The following is a 15,132-nucleotide window of genomic DNA, read 5'->3' on the forward strand; positions in this document are numbered from 1 at the left end:
AAAAATTCCCAAAGCCCAATTATATTTAGGTTTATAAGTCCTTCAGTATATAGGCTCTCAGGAAGAGATACAGTTCAATGGATTCATCTGCTGTGCTTGGTGGAAGTAAGAAGTTCTCTGACGTTATAAGGCAACACAAGCTGAAAACGGCTTCATCACAGGTATAAGGTCCTCTCTGTTGGCCTTCTTGCTTACAAGCATCCACTGCCTCCCGAGAAACCTCTTTCAGATGATCCTGTCCTCCAATGAGATGAGAGATGGTGTACATGAGAATCGGACGTCCACTTGGAGCAACTGCATTTCTGCTTCTGCGTATTATGTGGGTGTTCCACATATGTGCAACTTGCTGCAGCTCTTCCTGTTAAATATTAAAAATTAAAAATCTCATATCAGTAAAAGAACACATTTCTCTGGGCTCAACATGTTACCCAAAAGCACCACACAGTGACAGTCAGAAAAACAGAGTTTATCAAAAATACTCAACAACAAGAATAACAGTGGTAGACACGTGATACTGTGGAAAATTTAAAGTAATTATTAAACGTGAATTGTTTTAGACATTTTATGTTTCTGGCCAGTGAAATATGCATTTTTTTCACATCCTGAACGCAGTGATAATAATAGGGATGGTGCATGGTGGGTGTTAAAGCAAACTTTTTATTCTCTCTCCATGTCTCTCTTTCTCTCTAACACACACACACACACACACACACACACACACAATGACTCATTAAAAGAATATAAACATGGTTACATACCTCGATGACGTTCAGGCATGTAAACAATATGAGCTGCTTGTCCAAAAAACATCCAGAAAAGCAGTCATTGTCTTTTAGTTCCTGGAGACGATTTATCCAGTGCTGAGCATGATGTCGTCTCAGAAAGGCCCACCAGCCTTCAATACGCTGATTGTGATTGCTGGACCCAGTAATAAAACAGTTTCTGACGTTCGGATCCATAGTCCATCGCAAGAATCGTTGCATCTCGGCCATTATGACATTTTCTGTTCCCAAATCAGAGCGAATCCTAACAGGTGTTCCCATCCTCTTTTCAACTTCTGCTATGAAATATCCAGCAATGACTTTGGGATCATTGTTTGTTGAATAGGCATGAAGCCAAATCATAACTCTTGAAAAACCACCAATAGCTCCATTTATACAGATTCCAAAAGGCTTCAGTTTGCCATAGGAGTCAATATGCCACATGAAATTTGGTCCAGGATTTGTTATATACATCGCATAAGGGCCAAGATATTTCAGTAAATGTCTCACAGTACTCTGCGTGACAACATAACCTGCCTGAATGCAGTTCAGGTAGTGTAGTTTGTATCCATGGAGCCTCCCGTGTTCCTCCAGTTGATCAATAAGAAATCCTGCTACCTCAATTGGATCGGACTCATTCTTTCTCCTGTACAGTCCCATGCGTTTTAGGTTTCTTCTAAGTGTCCGCATGCTTATCACAATACTGTCCAAACTGCTCAATAACAGCAAAATCTCCCCATGCCTCAATCCAAGCATAAAATAGAACTTAATTCATTCCAATAAACGAGCCATTTTCTCGCACTCTGATCTGCACTGTCACCCACTTCACTGTGTTTTATGGTAATATATCATGTTCGAACAATACAATATGTTATAACGTGAAAACTTTATACGTTCGTACAATATAATATTTATATTGTACGAACGTGATATTATGTTGTTCAAACGTGAAAAGTATCTTGTTAGAACAATAAACTTTTCACGTTATAACGTGATATACTTCTATTTTTCTTTTCTTCTGTACCTTCTTCATGCTCACATAAAGAGGAGGGACTTTGCGCTTCCTTTGTACCTTTGTGTTAATTGTGCGCTGTTGCTTTAAGAGACCAACCCTCGCTGGATTACTTAAGCTAACGTTCAGATTTCCAGACCGTCAAACTTCTGCAGTTTTATATCATCCAGCAAGAAGACTTGTGAGTTTGACCTGCTTAATATCCACGCAGAATAAAGGAATAAAGCTTTCCTGTGTTCTTCCAACCGACGTTGAGTGTTTGAAAAGAGTTGGATTATTGAGGCGACAACGAGCTAAATTGCATTTAGCATCCCGGAAATGGCGCAGCGAGAAAACCAGGTGAACCGAGACAAACTCTGCTGCTCGATCTGTTTGGATCTCCTGAAGGAGCCGGTGACTATTCCCTGTGGACACAGCTACTGTATGAACTGTGTTAAAAGCTACTGGGATGAAGAGGATCAGAAGGAAACCCACAGCTGTCCTCAGTGCAGACAGACCTTCACACCGAGGCCTGCTCTGGTGAGAAACACCGTGATAGCAGATTTAGTGGAGGAAACAAAGAAGACTGGACTCCAAGCTGCTAAAGCTGATCTCTGTCATGCTGAACATGAAGATGTGAGCTGTGACGTCTGCACTGAGACAAAGCTGAAAGCTGTCAAGTCCTGTCTGCAGTGTCTGGCCTCTTACTGTGAGCAGCACCTCCAGCCTCACTATGAATCCTCTGCCTTTAAGAAACACAAGCTGGTGGACCCCTCCCAGCAGCTCCAGGAGATCATGTGCCCTCGCCACAATGAGGTGATGAAGATCTTCTGCCGCACTGATCAGCAGTGTATCTGTTATCTGTGCTCCATGGATGAACATAAAGGCCACTGCAGCAGAGATGAGCGAGAAGCAGACAGAGCTCAAAGAGAGACAGCAGAACATCGAGAGGAAAATTAAAGAGAAAGAGAAAAGTGTGAAGGTCCTGCAGCAGGAGATCTCTGAGCTGAGGAGGAGAAAAACTGAGCTGGAGCAGCTCTCTCACACAGAGGACCCCACCCAGTTTCTACACAACTACACCTTGCTGTCACGTCTCAGTGAAGCTCCAGACTCAGCCAGAATCAATATTCATCCTGAGAGCTACACCGAGGATGCAGCAGCAGCTGTGTCAGAGTCCAGAGAGAAACTGCAGTCCAGTGTTGAATGGACCATAACTGCTGTTGAAGAAACTCAAGGGGATGTTTATCAGGCAGAGTCAGAGCCCAAGACCAGAGCTGAATTCCTAAAATATAAATGTGAAATCACATTTAACCCAAACACAGCACACCAGCGTGTTGTGCTTGGGCCTGGCTTAAAAGCAAAATATAGTCATACTCAGACAATCAGGCGCTATGATCACACTGACAGATTCACTGACTGGCCTCAGGTGTTGAGCAGAGAGAGTTTCACAGGACCTTGTTACTGGGAGGTGGAGTGGAGCGGGGATGATGTCTTTATAGCATTAGCTGACAGCAGTGTAAGCAGATCAGGAAAAGAGAGTGCTTTTGGAAACAACAGTTCATGGGCGCTGGAGTGTTTCAGTGGCGGTTATACATTCAGACATTCAGGCAGCAGGACTTTCATTAAAGGTCCACAGTCCTCGAGAATTGGAGTGTTCCTGAATAAGGATTTAGCTAATTACATTTTTCTGTCCTTCTACAGCGTCTCTGAAAGCACTCGAACCATGACTCTTCTCCACAGAGTCGAGACTAGGTGCCCACTCCTGGTTGGGCTCGGTGTATACGGTGGTAGCGCTGAAATCTGTGAGATTTTATGTTAAAACGATAAAATTCATAAAATCATTCTCTTATGCAACAAAAAGTAAAGACGCTCCATAAACAAGATAGTCACTTATTTGAAGGTAAAATGTCTTTGTTTTATACTTTTTCATGTTATAAGTAGTGGATTAGTAAAAACTGGCAAATGATAATTCATCAGTTCAATCTTAGAAAATAGCACATTTTGTACAATAAAGCTTCATTTCTCTAAACATACTAAAGCATATTTTTAAATCTTTTCTGATTCGTGTCAGACTTCTGATAATTGAAGATGATCACAAAATTCCTGGATATTTTTGTTTGCATTTCATTTCTATATTGTATGTAACAGATTAGATTGTAAAACATCTCAAAAATAAAACTTAATGTCATGTGATGCCATAACAGCTTCCTGTCTGCTGATGTTGTTTAGTGTGGATTATGTTTTTGGGGGGAATATTTCATCCATGGAGCGTGAGGTAAATTGTTTCAAAACAGTGTTTTAGTTTAAATAACTTTTATTTGATTGTCTCGTATGGCCAGTGTTTTATTGTCTAGCAAATCAGTAGCAAAGGCAGTGTTTCTAAAACCTCTAGAAATTATGAGACAACAAAAAAGTATTTATCATAAAATCCAGTAAACTAACAGCAGGACCTGTGGAGAGTGTGGGTGTTTTTCTTTCCTACCTGATACAGAGTTTACTGGTTTTACTCAAAATTATTTAGTTTCCAGTTTCAATAAAGTTTTCTCCATTTGTCTGGTGCGGTGCTGAAAACATGCTTCAGAGATTTTGGTCCATATTGACATGATGGTGTCACAGAGTTTGTCAGCTGCACAACTCTGATGTGAATCTTCATTTTACCACATCATAAAGGTGCTCTATTGTACTGAGATCAGGTGACTGTGGAGTCCATGTGAGTGCAGTGTTAAGAAATAGAGAGATATTTTTAATGTGTATCTGCTCATTAGATTGTTTTATGTACTTTAATAATGAAGGCTTGTAGAGCAAGGCCACTTTTGACTCACAAGCTAAGTGCTCAGCCAGACTGAAAAACAGGAAGTTTTAGTGCACAGCCATATTAATAGATAAGACACAGAAAAGAGGAACTTTGCCATATAAGCAATGTTTGAGACTGTGTGACGTGTAAAGTGCAGAAATAACACCATATAAGACACACTTGGAGCTAAAAATGTTAGAGATCCTGCAACTGGCATTTGAGCTGTGCAGGGGTCTCTCTCTTCCAGAAGATGATTGAATAAAAAGAAATATAAATGTTTTAACACACTATGAGTCTGTTTTCTCTGTTCTATCACAGGGACAAAAGAATCGGGGTTAATATTTGGTGTTTCCGCCCGGTTCTTCGTGTGACAGAGAGAAGAAATGTGGCCGAAGGTTGGATCTGATATGAGGCGAACAGAAGACCGGTCTAAAGAGATTTAAAGGTACAGGCACAAACCTGTTCAAAAAGCACATTTGTGCAGATTGGATGAATTCTAAATTATCTGTTCACTGAGTGATGATCTTAACTATTAAATTGGCTCAGTAGTGGTAAAACTAAATTCTTGAGAATAAAGTGAAGTTTTGAAGTAAGGATAATGAAACCTTGAGAATGACAGTACTGAGTTAAAGGTCATATGGTATTTTATGGTAAAAGAGACCAATGTGTGTTTAGGATAACACAGGATCATAGGTAATTGGTCAGTTTATGGTTTAATAAGTGTCAAACTCACGGGGTTGAAGAACCTCCTACCCCTCTGAGACGTTGGAAGGGGGCTCCGGCGTGGGCATACTGCAGGTGGCACCTGCCAAGAGTTGTGGGCTTGGTTTTAAAAATAGCCAATGATTGACAGGATCATTTTAGGAGACACTTATTTGTGAGTAAAAAGAGTAATTCCGGACGTGGAAGTCTGATGAGAAGGGCACCTAGAACTGGGCAAGGTGTCTAAGTGGCTCAGGATTTCAGAGAATCGAGTCAGTTGTGATTTTGAGTTCTAATGGAAAGTTGATTTTGAAGGAAAATCAATGTTGACCATGTTGAAGTAATTCTGAAGATATTACTAGATGTGCTGTGACACAAGTGAAGAATCAGTTGTGTACATGGGGATACACAATTGTGTTGATATTGATGGATCGGCTGCGATCCATCTGATAAGTTAATGCTGGGTGCACTGAGACAAGAAACTGTTTTAAATCCTCACGGGCTGCAGTGAGATACATGTGCTGAAGATTACTGGACCCATAGAGGTGCATTTGATGAAGTTCTTGGGCAGATAAATGACAGAAACAGTTTTTGAATCTTGTGAGAATTTTGAAGCACTGAGACTGAGTTTTCTCCGTGCTTGGTGCGCTGTGAGGACTTATATCACGGTTATAAGTCCAAAGTTTTATGCCCTGGAGGCCAAGAGTTGTGTGTAGAGAAGAACATGACTCAGAAAAGGACACTTATGGTCATATTTTGTCTAATTTGGGGAGAATTGTCCCATATGTGTTTATTTCTCTTCCCTTTTAAGAGGACATACGCAGTTACTGGCTGCAGTGTACTTCCTCTTTCTGATTTTAAATACTTTTTTGCCCCACTGTAATCTTTAACTTGTTTACAGATTAAGTTGTGTTATTAGCAGGGCTAAAAATAAACTGGATAATGCTGAAGTCTGACAGATTAAATGATATACACAATACACCACAGTGAGCAAGGTTTCTTTAATAACCACATAGATCACTGAAGCTTTCCTAATCCTAATAAAACACACACAGCCATGCTGAATTTACTGTATTATTATAATATTAACACATATCATGTTTAATGGTCAGTTCACTAAATGACACCACCCTCCACAAATGTGACCCCGATGATGCATATTTGTTGACCGTACAGCAAGTAAGCCATGACACACATGAGGCCGAACTGGACACATATGAGGACAGGAAAGAAAAGAACAGACAGCTTCACATGAAGTTCCAACGCAGTTTAATTTCCAGCTGATGATGATCACAAATTCTTCTTCCTTTCACAGCTGCTGTATCCAGCCCGGGTGCTTCAAACCGTCCTCCTAAATTAAAGTCTTGTTTTTGACTGAAACTTTATGCTGCCTGCATGAGCAGCATTTAATCAGTTCATTTTCTTACTGAGTAGATACTGTGCCTACTGTGAGTTCACAGGCAAATGTGGTCAAAAGTAGATCAGACGTTTTCAGTTTTTCCATTCACATATCAACCCGAATCAACTGGCTTCTTTGTCTATTTATCTGTCATGTAAGCAAAGCAGCTGACTACACTCAGTAGAATGATCAGTCCTTTGTGTTTACTGGATGAACTTTAAAGGCGTTCTTTTCTCATGATGATTTGATTTTAATAACATTTTTCAACCCCATGACTTTGTTATAAGACTGACACGGATTAAAACAAATTTCTGGAGCCCCCTAGCCCGTACTAGAGGGCTCTCTAAATGGTGGGGAGGTTGTTATATCTTTGCAGGTGGTTCCAGAGTATGGGTGTGCCTACTGGGGTCAGCGGGGGATCTGGCCCCAGGGAGGGTCCGCTTGCCCCTCCCTTTCTTCCCTCCCCATCCTCAGCTGCCTCCCTATTCCCGCTCCACCACACCCACCCACCCACACAGGGCTTGGGGTGCAGGCATGTCACCAGGGTGCAGGGGAGGCACTCCCCCTCTGTCCCCTTCTGGCCGCCTGTGCCTCAATTTTATTCTGCAACCTAGACATCCACATTACTCACACTCTCACATAACACATACATATAGGGCCTTGGGGGTGGGCACGTTTTACAGCATCCAGAGGATGGTCGGTGTACTCCAACCCACCTCTGGCGCTGGTGCCCTACCCTCAATTTTAAATGCATTTAGACACTAAGGGTTTTCGGGAAGAGCCGTGCTGCTCTCTGAGAGGAAGCTAGTACCATGCTGTCCTGAGTTTTAAATGCACTTTAGAACAGCACACAGCAACACTACATATGAGCGGGCATAGGGAGGTTTGAGGTCTTCACTCACCCCGGTTCTGTTAGCCGTCAGGGCTGGGGGGCTGGGAGGAGGGGCTGGCCGTCAGACTGGGGTCTGGGATGCGGGGCCTCCCTGCTACTGCAAATAAGGAGGTGGTCGGCTTGCCTCCACCCCAGAGAGAAGGGTTACATGTCCTGGGTCTAGGTGCGGCTTGCCCCTCTGAGGGCGGGGTACCTGGACCTGGGATATAGAGTATGTTTGGGGAGTGCGACTGTCTGTGCAGTGTCTATTTGTGTCTGTCTACACGTTGGGTGAGTGCCGAGTATTTGGTTGTGTATATGGGGTGGGAATGCACGTCTGTGTCTATATGTCAGGTTGGGTCTTAGACTCAACCTCTCTGGGTTCATCTCAGGCCCTCTAAAGTACGGAGGCCTATCTCCCCTCACCACACTCCCTGCCGGTGGCTGATGCCCTCAGACGTTGGTGTGTTGGTGGTCCTTGTCGTCTGGGGCTGGGTGCTCATGTATGTACCGGCTCACTCCTGGTGGCCGATTGGCGGGGCCGGGCGCCTGTGGCCCGGCTGGGCTCCTTCCGGGGGTGGGATGCCCTCAGGCCTCTGGCCTCTGGGCCTGAAGCTTGGTCCTCTCTGCCACAGCTGGCTGCCGGCAGAGCCCGCGGGCACGCCACTGCAACCCCCTCTGGCCTCTGCTCCGTAGCTGCGGGGCGACCTCTGCTTTGGGGCTCTACTCAGCTCTTCCCAGGAGGGTGGCACGGTCCCCCCCCCCCCTTTGGTGGTCCTCCTCAGGTCCTTGTACTCTGGGGCCTGGATCTCCTCCATACCTGCTTCATGCCCTGGGGGACGGGGCTGTGGCCCCCCCACACTCCCTAGCAGATCGTTACATGGAGAAACCTTTGGAATGCAAGCATGCTGATCCACACAGGTATGCACACAGGTGTACACATGGGTATTCACAGACGCGGACTACACCTTTCTTGGCTGCTGCCTCAAAGCACATTGTGCGCTGTCTATCTTGCATGCTGCATAATATCTTTTATTATTTAATATCTACTGTTATCTACTGCTAGCTAGTTTATTGTGATGGTGCTGTTTTTTTATTATGTTGCTCTTTGTTGTTTGCTTTCTCTTCTGTTTTTTTTCTCCATACAGGTGATCCAGGTGTTTTGTTTGTTTGTTTCCAACCCCCCCCCCCCCCCCCCCTTCTCACAGTCTCTTCTCCCCTTTGGTTTTCTTTCTCTCCCTCTCTTTCTTTCATTCTTTCCCCCTGTCCTATCCCCCAGTCATGTCTGTCTCGTTTGTAGCAACTGAAAATAAAATAAATTCATAATTATAATAAAGGTCAATCAAATGGACCAATATGGCAAGGCCATGATGATCCACTTGGTAAAATAAATCCGCTTGGCATCTTTCTTGGCCTTAAGACAACAATTCTGATGCTAAAGATCCAAACGGGACAAAATAAATAAATGAATAAATAAAATAAAATAAAATAAAACAAATTTCTTTTGCTCAAGTAAAAAAAAACAACAAAAAACAGGTTTTAGATAAAAATCATGTTGAACCTCATTACCTCATCATTAGCGTTCAGTGTCATCAGTGTAATCAATCATAATCATTAATGGTGGAACAAACAACACATAACTTGAATTTATTTATGTGTGGTATCTTTAGGATTAGGATTCAACTTTATTGTCATTACACATGTATAAATACAATGTAACGAAATACAGTTTGCATCTAATTAGAAGTGCAATAAGAGCAATTATTGCACTCTTTGTCTGGTGAGGGACCAGACAAAGAGCGATTCTGAAGACCCTTATGAAAAGGACAGCGAGGGAACAGTTTACCCTGCCCGGGATAGGGTTACCGGGGCCCCGCCCTGGAGCCAGGCCCGGGGAGGGTGCCCGAGGGCAAGCGTCTGGTGGCCGGGCCTTAGTCCATGGGGCCCAGCTGGGCACAGCCCGAAGAGGAGACATGGGCCCATCCTCCCGCAGGCCCACCACCCGCAGGAGGCGCCATAGGGGTCGGGTGCATTGTGTGCCGGGTGGCGGCCAGGAGCGGAGGCCCTGGCGGACTGACCCCCGGCTGCCAAGACTGGCAATAGGGACATGGAATGTCACCTCTCTGGTGGGGAAGGAGCCTGAGTTAGTGCGTGAGGTTGAGAGGTACCGGCTAGATATAGTCAGAGAAATCAGAGAAATTCTACAGTTAAGTTAAGCAAATATACAGCTGTACTACGGCCTAATGTATGGATATACTGATATATACAGATAAGAGTAGTATAAATGGGGCAATAGTTATGAACAGATTATGTACAGAGAGACCAAATATACAGTACATATGTACAGATATACAGATGATCTGTATAGCATACAGATGTTCTATATTGCTATACAGATGGGCAGATATAGAGATGTACTATGAACAAATATACAGATTTGCTAAATATATACAGATGTGCTGGTGTGTGGTAACAGATCTACAGAGTCCTATGAGTATATCTACAGCAGTGGAAGCGTAGCGCTCTGAGCAGACTATAACAGGGAACAGTGTACGCACTATACCAGAGACTATATGTCAGTTTCCTAAACTATAGCAGTAAACAAGTAACCATTTATTGTAAAATAATTTTTATAAAAGAACAAACTGAATAATTTATTTATAGAAACAGAAGGCGTTCATTAAAACTTAAAATTTTGAAAAATTAACTACAGAAAAATAAAAATACATCTCAGGGTTAAGAAATTGTTGTCTTTTCCATTAGTTTCTTCTTTAGTTGCATTTTACTTGATATGACACTTTAAACTGTATAGTAGACTGTATATATTAAGTAAGTAAGTAAGTAAGTACAATTTTATTTATATAGCAACTTTCAAGATATAAAATCACAAAGTGCTTCACAAGACCCAACAATGAAAAAAAAACAAGCAAAATTAATAGAAAGCAGATTTAAAACATTTGTTTTTAACTCATTTTTTAAAGAGATCACAGAGTCTCAAATCGAAAGAAGGAAGAGAGAAAAGTTCCAGAGTCTGGAGGCCACTGAACAGGAGGCTCTGTCTCCGTTTGTTTTCAGCTGAGTATGGGGCCCCACACACACTCATTCACTCACTCAGGTCGTGTGCATGCAAATAAGAAAACGTTTGAATAGGCGCAGGTCACCACACTGTCACCTGAGTTTAGGTTTATGTAAAATCCGCATGTATTTTATTAGTTGATTTTCTTATTCAGCAGAAATTATTTGCATAATACAATAAGCAGCCAGATAGAAAAAAAATGTTGTTTATATATATTTATGCGTGTGTGTTTCAAAAGTCTGAATGCTTTCTGCATTCAGTTGCAACCAGGTGCAACTATGTGTCAGTGGTCAGTACTAGTTCGCTGGGCGTACAGTTAAAATGGTTTGCGTATTCTTTAAGATTGTATGTAAAACATTATGTTACAAAGCGTACATAGGACACTGTCATAAATTTATAGACACTGTAGGATAAAAACTTTGGATAATCAAGTGCCCTGTCCTTTGTTAAACAGCAGCCTGTGTTTGGTATCTGCATTAGTACCAGCCACCATCACTGCCACCACCCAGAGGCTGACAGTATTTAACTCCAACCCTCATTTTCAGGAGAAAGGTTCAGTCTACCTTCTACTTTGCTGTGAGAGCTGTCTCAAAGGAAGGATGGGTTTTTTTTCATCACTGTTCACGTTTATCAGTGTTGTCTTCTATGGAAAGATCACTACTGACTTTAAACCATGCATTGAATTTTTCTACGCAGAAACGATACCACAGGGCATCAGTGGAGACGGCTACCAGGCATTATGTCAGTACTATAAAAGGCAATACCGCTTTGCCACCCTGTATGACAGAAACCGTCGTATACCATTGTTCTCTGCGTATATACTCAGTCCTGGAGAGGGATCTAGGCCCAAAAATACAAACTGGATGATTGAACCACCTGTAAGCTATGTAAAATATCACTGTGTGATGTTCAAAGACAGTCATGTATTTGAACTGCTCTCTTTTGACTGATACGGTATATTTTAAAGATGGTTTTCTTAGAGAGGATGAAGAACAATAGTTACAATGTGAAGGAATCGCTCGTTTGGATGTTAACTGTTTGTTGAAGTGTGTATTCTCTGCATTTTACTGCCACATTGTTCTCCATCACCTCAAACAATATGCAACACATTTAAAGCAGTTATTTTCCTCCTGCCTGTCCTGCCTTAGATATCGTCATACTATACCACATATAATGTAATAACTTAAATAACACAAATATAACTGAATAAATAACAGGACAAGATAAAGAAGAAAACATACACAAAATTAGATGATCTTTAATAAAACGATGGTTAAAAAAGTCTGTAGGATTTTATTTGCTCTCTCACATTTCAAAATGACATGACTGTGCAGTATGACAGTACGCTCTCAGTGTTACACATTCCCACAAACTCACACTGAAAGACTATTTGCACACACAGTATGAAGAATGATAAATAATCTTTGTAGCTTCTAAAGAAATAAAAAGTCTGTCTTTGTTGTCATTCAGCTGGTATCAGACGAATTCAACACAGGAATGGAGTACCAAAGACATCCTGACGTGAATCCTGATGTGAAGAACAGCCAGGCAGTCAATGAAGACTATAAACACTCTGGTTATACCAGAGGCCACCTCGCCCCCAGTGGTCACCAACAGACAGAAGAAGACAAAGAGGCTACCTTCACCCTGACAAATATTGTTCCTCAAATGAAAAAGTTCAATAACGGCCCCTGGAACAATCTGGAAGAAAGGATGGCAGAAAGACTTAAAGTCTGCACATCAAAAATGTATGTTATCACTGGAGTCATGCCTTATGAGAAAGATGAACCCAAGATCAATAACAGGGTGACTGTTCCTGAGTACTTTTGGACTGCTTACTGCTGCCCAACGTTCACAGCTGGACTGCAGAATTACTTTCCTACTTTTGCTGCAGTGGGAAGAAATGATCCCAACAGTAAAGATGACATTGTGAAAAAAAAAAACACAGAAGATGGCCATGATGTGATGGAGATGTCCTTGGAGGACCTGGAGAAGAACCTGCAAAAAAGGCTAAAGATGCCTAAAATGAGTCTCTTTAAAAATGAATGTAAGGAAGAAAAGTCTTTTTTTGCTTTTGGTTGAACTAAAAAAATCAAATACTTAAATGTGTTAAGATAAAAGTGAAATAAATGAAATGAAATAAAGAATAATAAATAAAACTGTAATGTTTTTATCATTAAGTTAAGACAAAACTATATTTTAGAAACATATAACATATCTGAGTTTCTTCAAAAAAATGAAAACATCGTACAGCCTTGTGCTGCAGGACGGGTTAAATAATACATTTGTAAAAAACTACCTATTTTCCTTTATTTTCATAAAGTATAATATTTTATTATATTTTTCACATTATATAGAGATGAAGTGATTAAATTTTGGTGGTGAAAGAATGCTCTTTGGAGGGTTTACACTCAATAAATATTCAAAAGGATAATTTAATGAGATGATGATGCTTACATCCAGGGGCGATTTTAGCCCATTTTTGGTGCTTCAGCACCCCCAAAGATTTCTTACTTTTTTGACAATATTTGCTGTTTGTGGGACACACTACTAAAATATAAAAAGCATACAGTACGTAATTGAGATGGAACATTTTAACAACAGAAATAGATAACCCCCCCTCCCAAAATGGTTTGTTCCAGCTCTTCCCTACTCCGCTCTGGTGCCCCAGACGCAGCAGAGCGGAGGTGGAAGCTCCTGCCTTAAAAGAGGACATATTAGCTGCATTTATTGGCTCAAAATGTGGTCATAAATATTTTGTACTTGTAAATCGGTTTTGTATGTGTAAAAAAAATTTGTGTGTGTGTAAAAAAGATTTGTGTGTGGACTTAGCCAAAAAAACCCCTGCAAGTTACAAGTACGAATTTTGACCCTATTTTTCTTCCTTTCATCTGATTGGTCAATGTCATGTCAATCACAAATGTAACAATCCAATCAGAGAACAGATGGGTTTGGCTGTCGGACAGATGTCAGTTTGGCTTATATTTTATAAGTTATATTTTATTGTGTTGTGGTTTGCAGTGTTTTGTGTTGTTTCACTTTCATTTGTTTAAAAGGAAAAAGCTGAAAATTTAAGTAGTTAAAAGTTGAAATGTGTTTTTGTATTTTAGAATTTATTTATTACATTTTATGTGGAGTGAATACATAAAAAGTATATTTACAGTGTCCCTTAGAGACAAAGCACGTACAAACTCCAAAACACAACAGAAGTGCTCCAGGATGCTAGGGGCTGTGTTGAGCTTTTGTTACCTCGTGGCTACACAAGTCAGGAAGTACCAACAATCGGACTGGGGGTGTGGTAGTAACAGATTAATGAAGTTTTTTTTTTTAATTATTTGAATATATATATGAGTGTTTGTGTATTAATACATGTTTCATCTCTAGGGGCCCCCATAAATATTTAATATATATATATATAAACATATATAAAGAAAACCACGTTTTTTTTACATTACTAATTCCTTTTGTGCATAATTTTATATTGTTGTTGATAATTAATTAATTACAGCAACAAAACAACCTGAAGAGCCGGTTCGGAGCCGAAAGATCCGGTTCTTTTTAGTGAGCCGAGCCGAAAGAGCCAGTTCTCTAAAAAGAGCCGTAAATCCCATCACTAATACTTTCCCTATTTCAGTAGTGGCTGGGCCGGAGAGAAGGGAGGAGCGGCTACAGCGGAGGGTTGGAGCAGAGTGCACTGCAAAGTGCCGAACCTCAAAGTTAAAAAAGCTAAAATTGACCATCCTGAGTCTTGTCAGATCCTTCAGGGTTACAGTCACAAGCCCAGAGTTCTTTTTTATCATTTTCAATTCTGTGATTAACCCCTGTGCCACTGATCCTGCTGCAACAGTCACAATGGTGTGGTGTCTCTTTAATGTAACATAAGTCAGAGGTTTATGATGTCATTAGAAGTGTTGGGCAAGTTATTTTGAAAAAGTAATTAATTATAGTTACTAGTTACTTCTTCAAAAAAGTAACTGGGTTACAACATTCTAAAAGTAATTAATTACTTGAAAAATAACTATTACGTTATGTTACTTTACGTTACTCTAAAAAAATGCTTAACTCTGTAGGGTCCAGGGTATAATTGCACTCAAAAAACAGATTCAGGTCCTTCTTTCAAAGAACACATACAAATTTTGTTAGTTGTTCATAAATGTAATTAAAAAATACCAAATTAATTTGATTTTCTTTGTGTAAATTTAAAATTATTCTGAACCAGCTGATTCTGAACACAAAATGAATGAGTTTGTTGGGGCACTGGGGGTAGGGGGAGTACATTTTTGCACTTGCGCATTTGTAAACTCAAAAAAAAAAATTCAAGCCCCTCTTTAAGCTTAAACATTTTTTTTTCTCACTCAACGCAAATGTAGCACTCCAGCATTACTGCAATTATTATTCGTGTGGTAAACAAATTCCAAAACACAACGGAAGTGCTCCAGGACGCTAGGGACAGTGTTGAGCTTTTGTTACCTAGTAACTACACAAGTCAGGAAGGACCAATGACCGGATTTGGGCTGTATCCCAATTCAGGCCGATTA

At 40.9% G+C, this 15,132-nt stretch overlaps 2 protein-coding genes across 4 annotated transcripts in view; both read left to right on the top strand.

The window, feature by feature from the left end:
- Window positions 1-15,132, top strand: part of fbxl16 (F-box and leucine-rich repeat protein 16) — a 210,294-nt gene that overhangs the window by 140,499 nt on the left and 54,663 nt on the right. The window lies entirely within an intron of this gene.
- On the top strand, window positions 819-2,821 carry LOC309704994 (E3 ubiquitin/ISG15 ligase TRIM25-like). Its single transcript, XM_082530585.1, has one exon. The coding sequence runs from the start codon at window positions 2,092-2,094 to the stop codon at window positions 2,710-2,712; it is 621 nt and encodes a 206-aa protein (XP_082386711.1). The 5' UTR covers window positions 819-2,091; the 3' UTR covers window positions 2,713-2,821.

This window comes from Aulonocara stuartgranti (genome assembly GCF_965226115.1).
Source record: "Aulonocara stuartgranti genome assembly, chromosome: 4".
Taxonomy (NCBI): Eukaryota; Metazoa; Chordata; class Actinopteri; order Cichliformes; family Cichlidae; genus Aulonocara; species Aulonocara stuartgranti.

Excerpts from the sequence above, each read along its gene's own strand:
- LOC309704994 (XM_082530585.1), top strand. The coding sequence starts at position 2,092 with ATGGCGCAGCGAGAAAACCAGGTGAACCGAGACAAACTCTGCTGCTCG.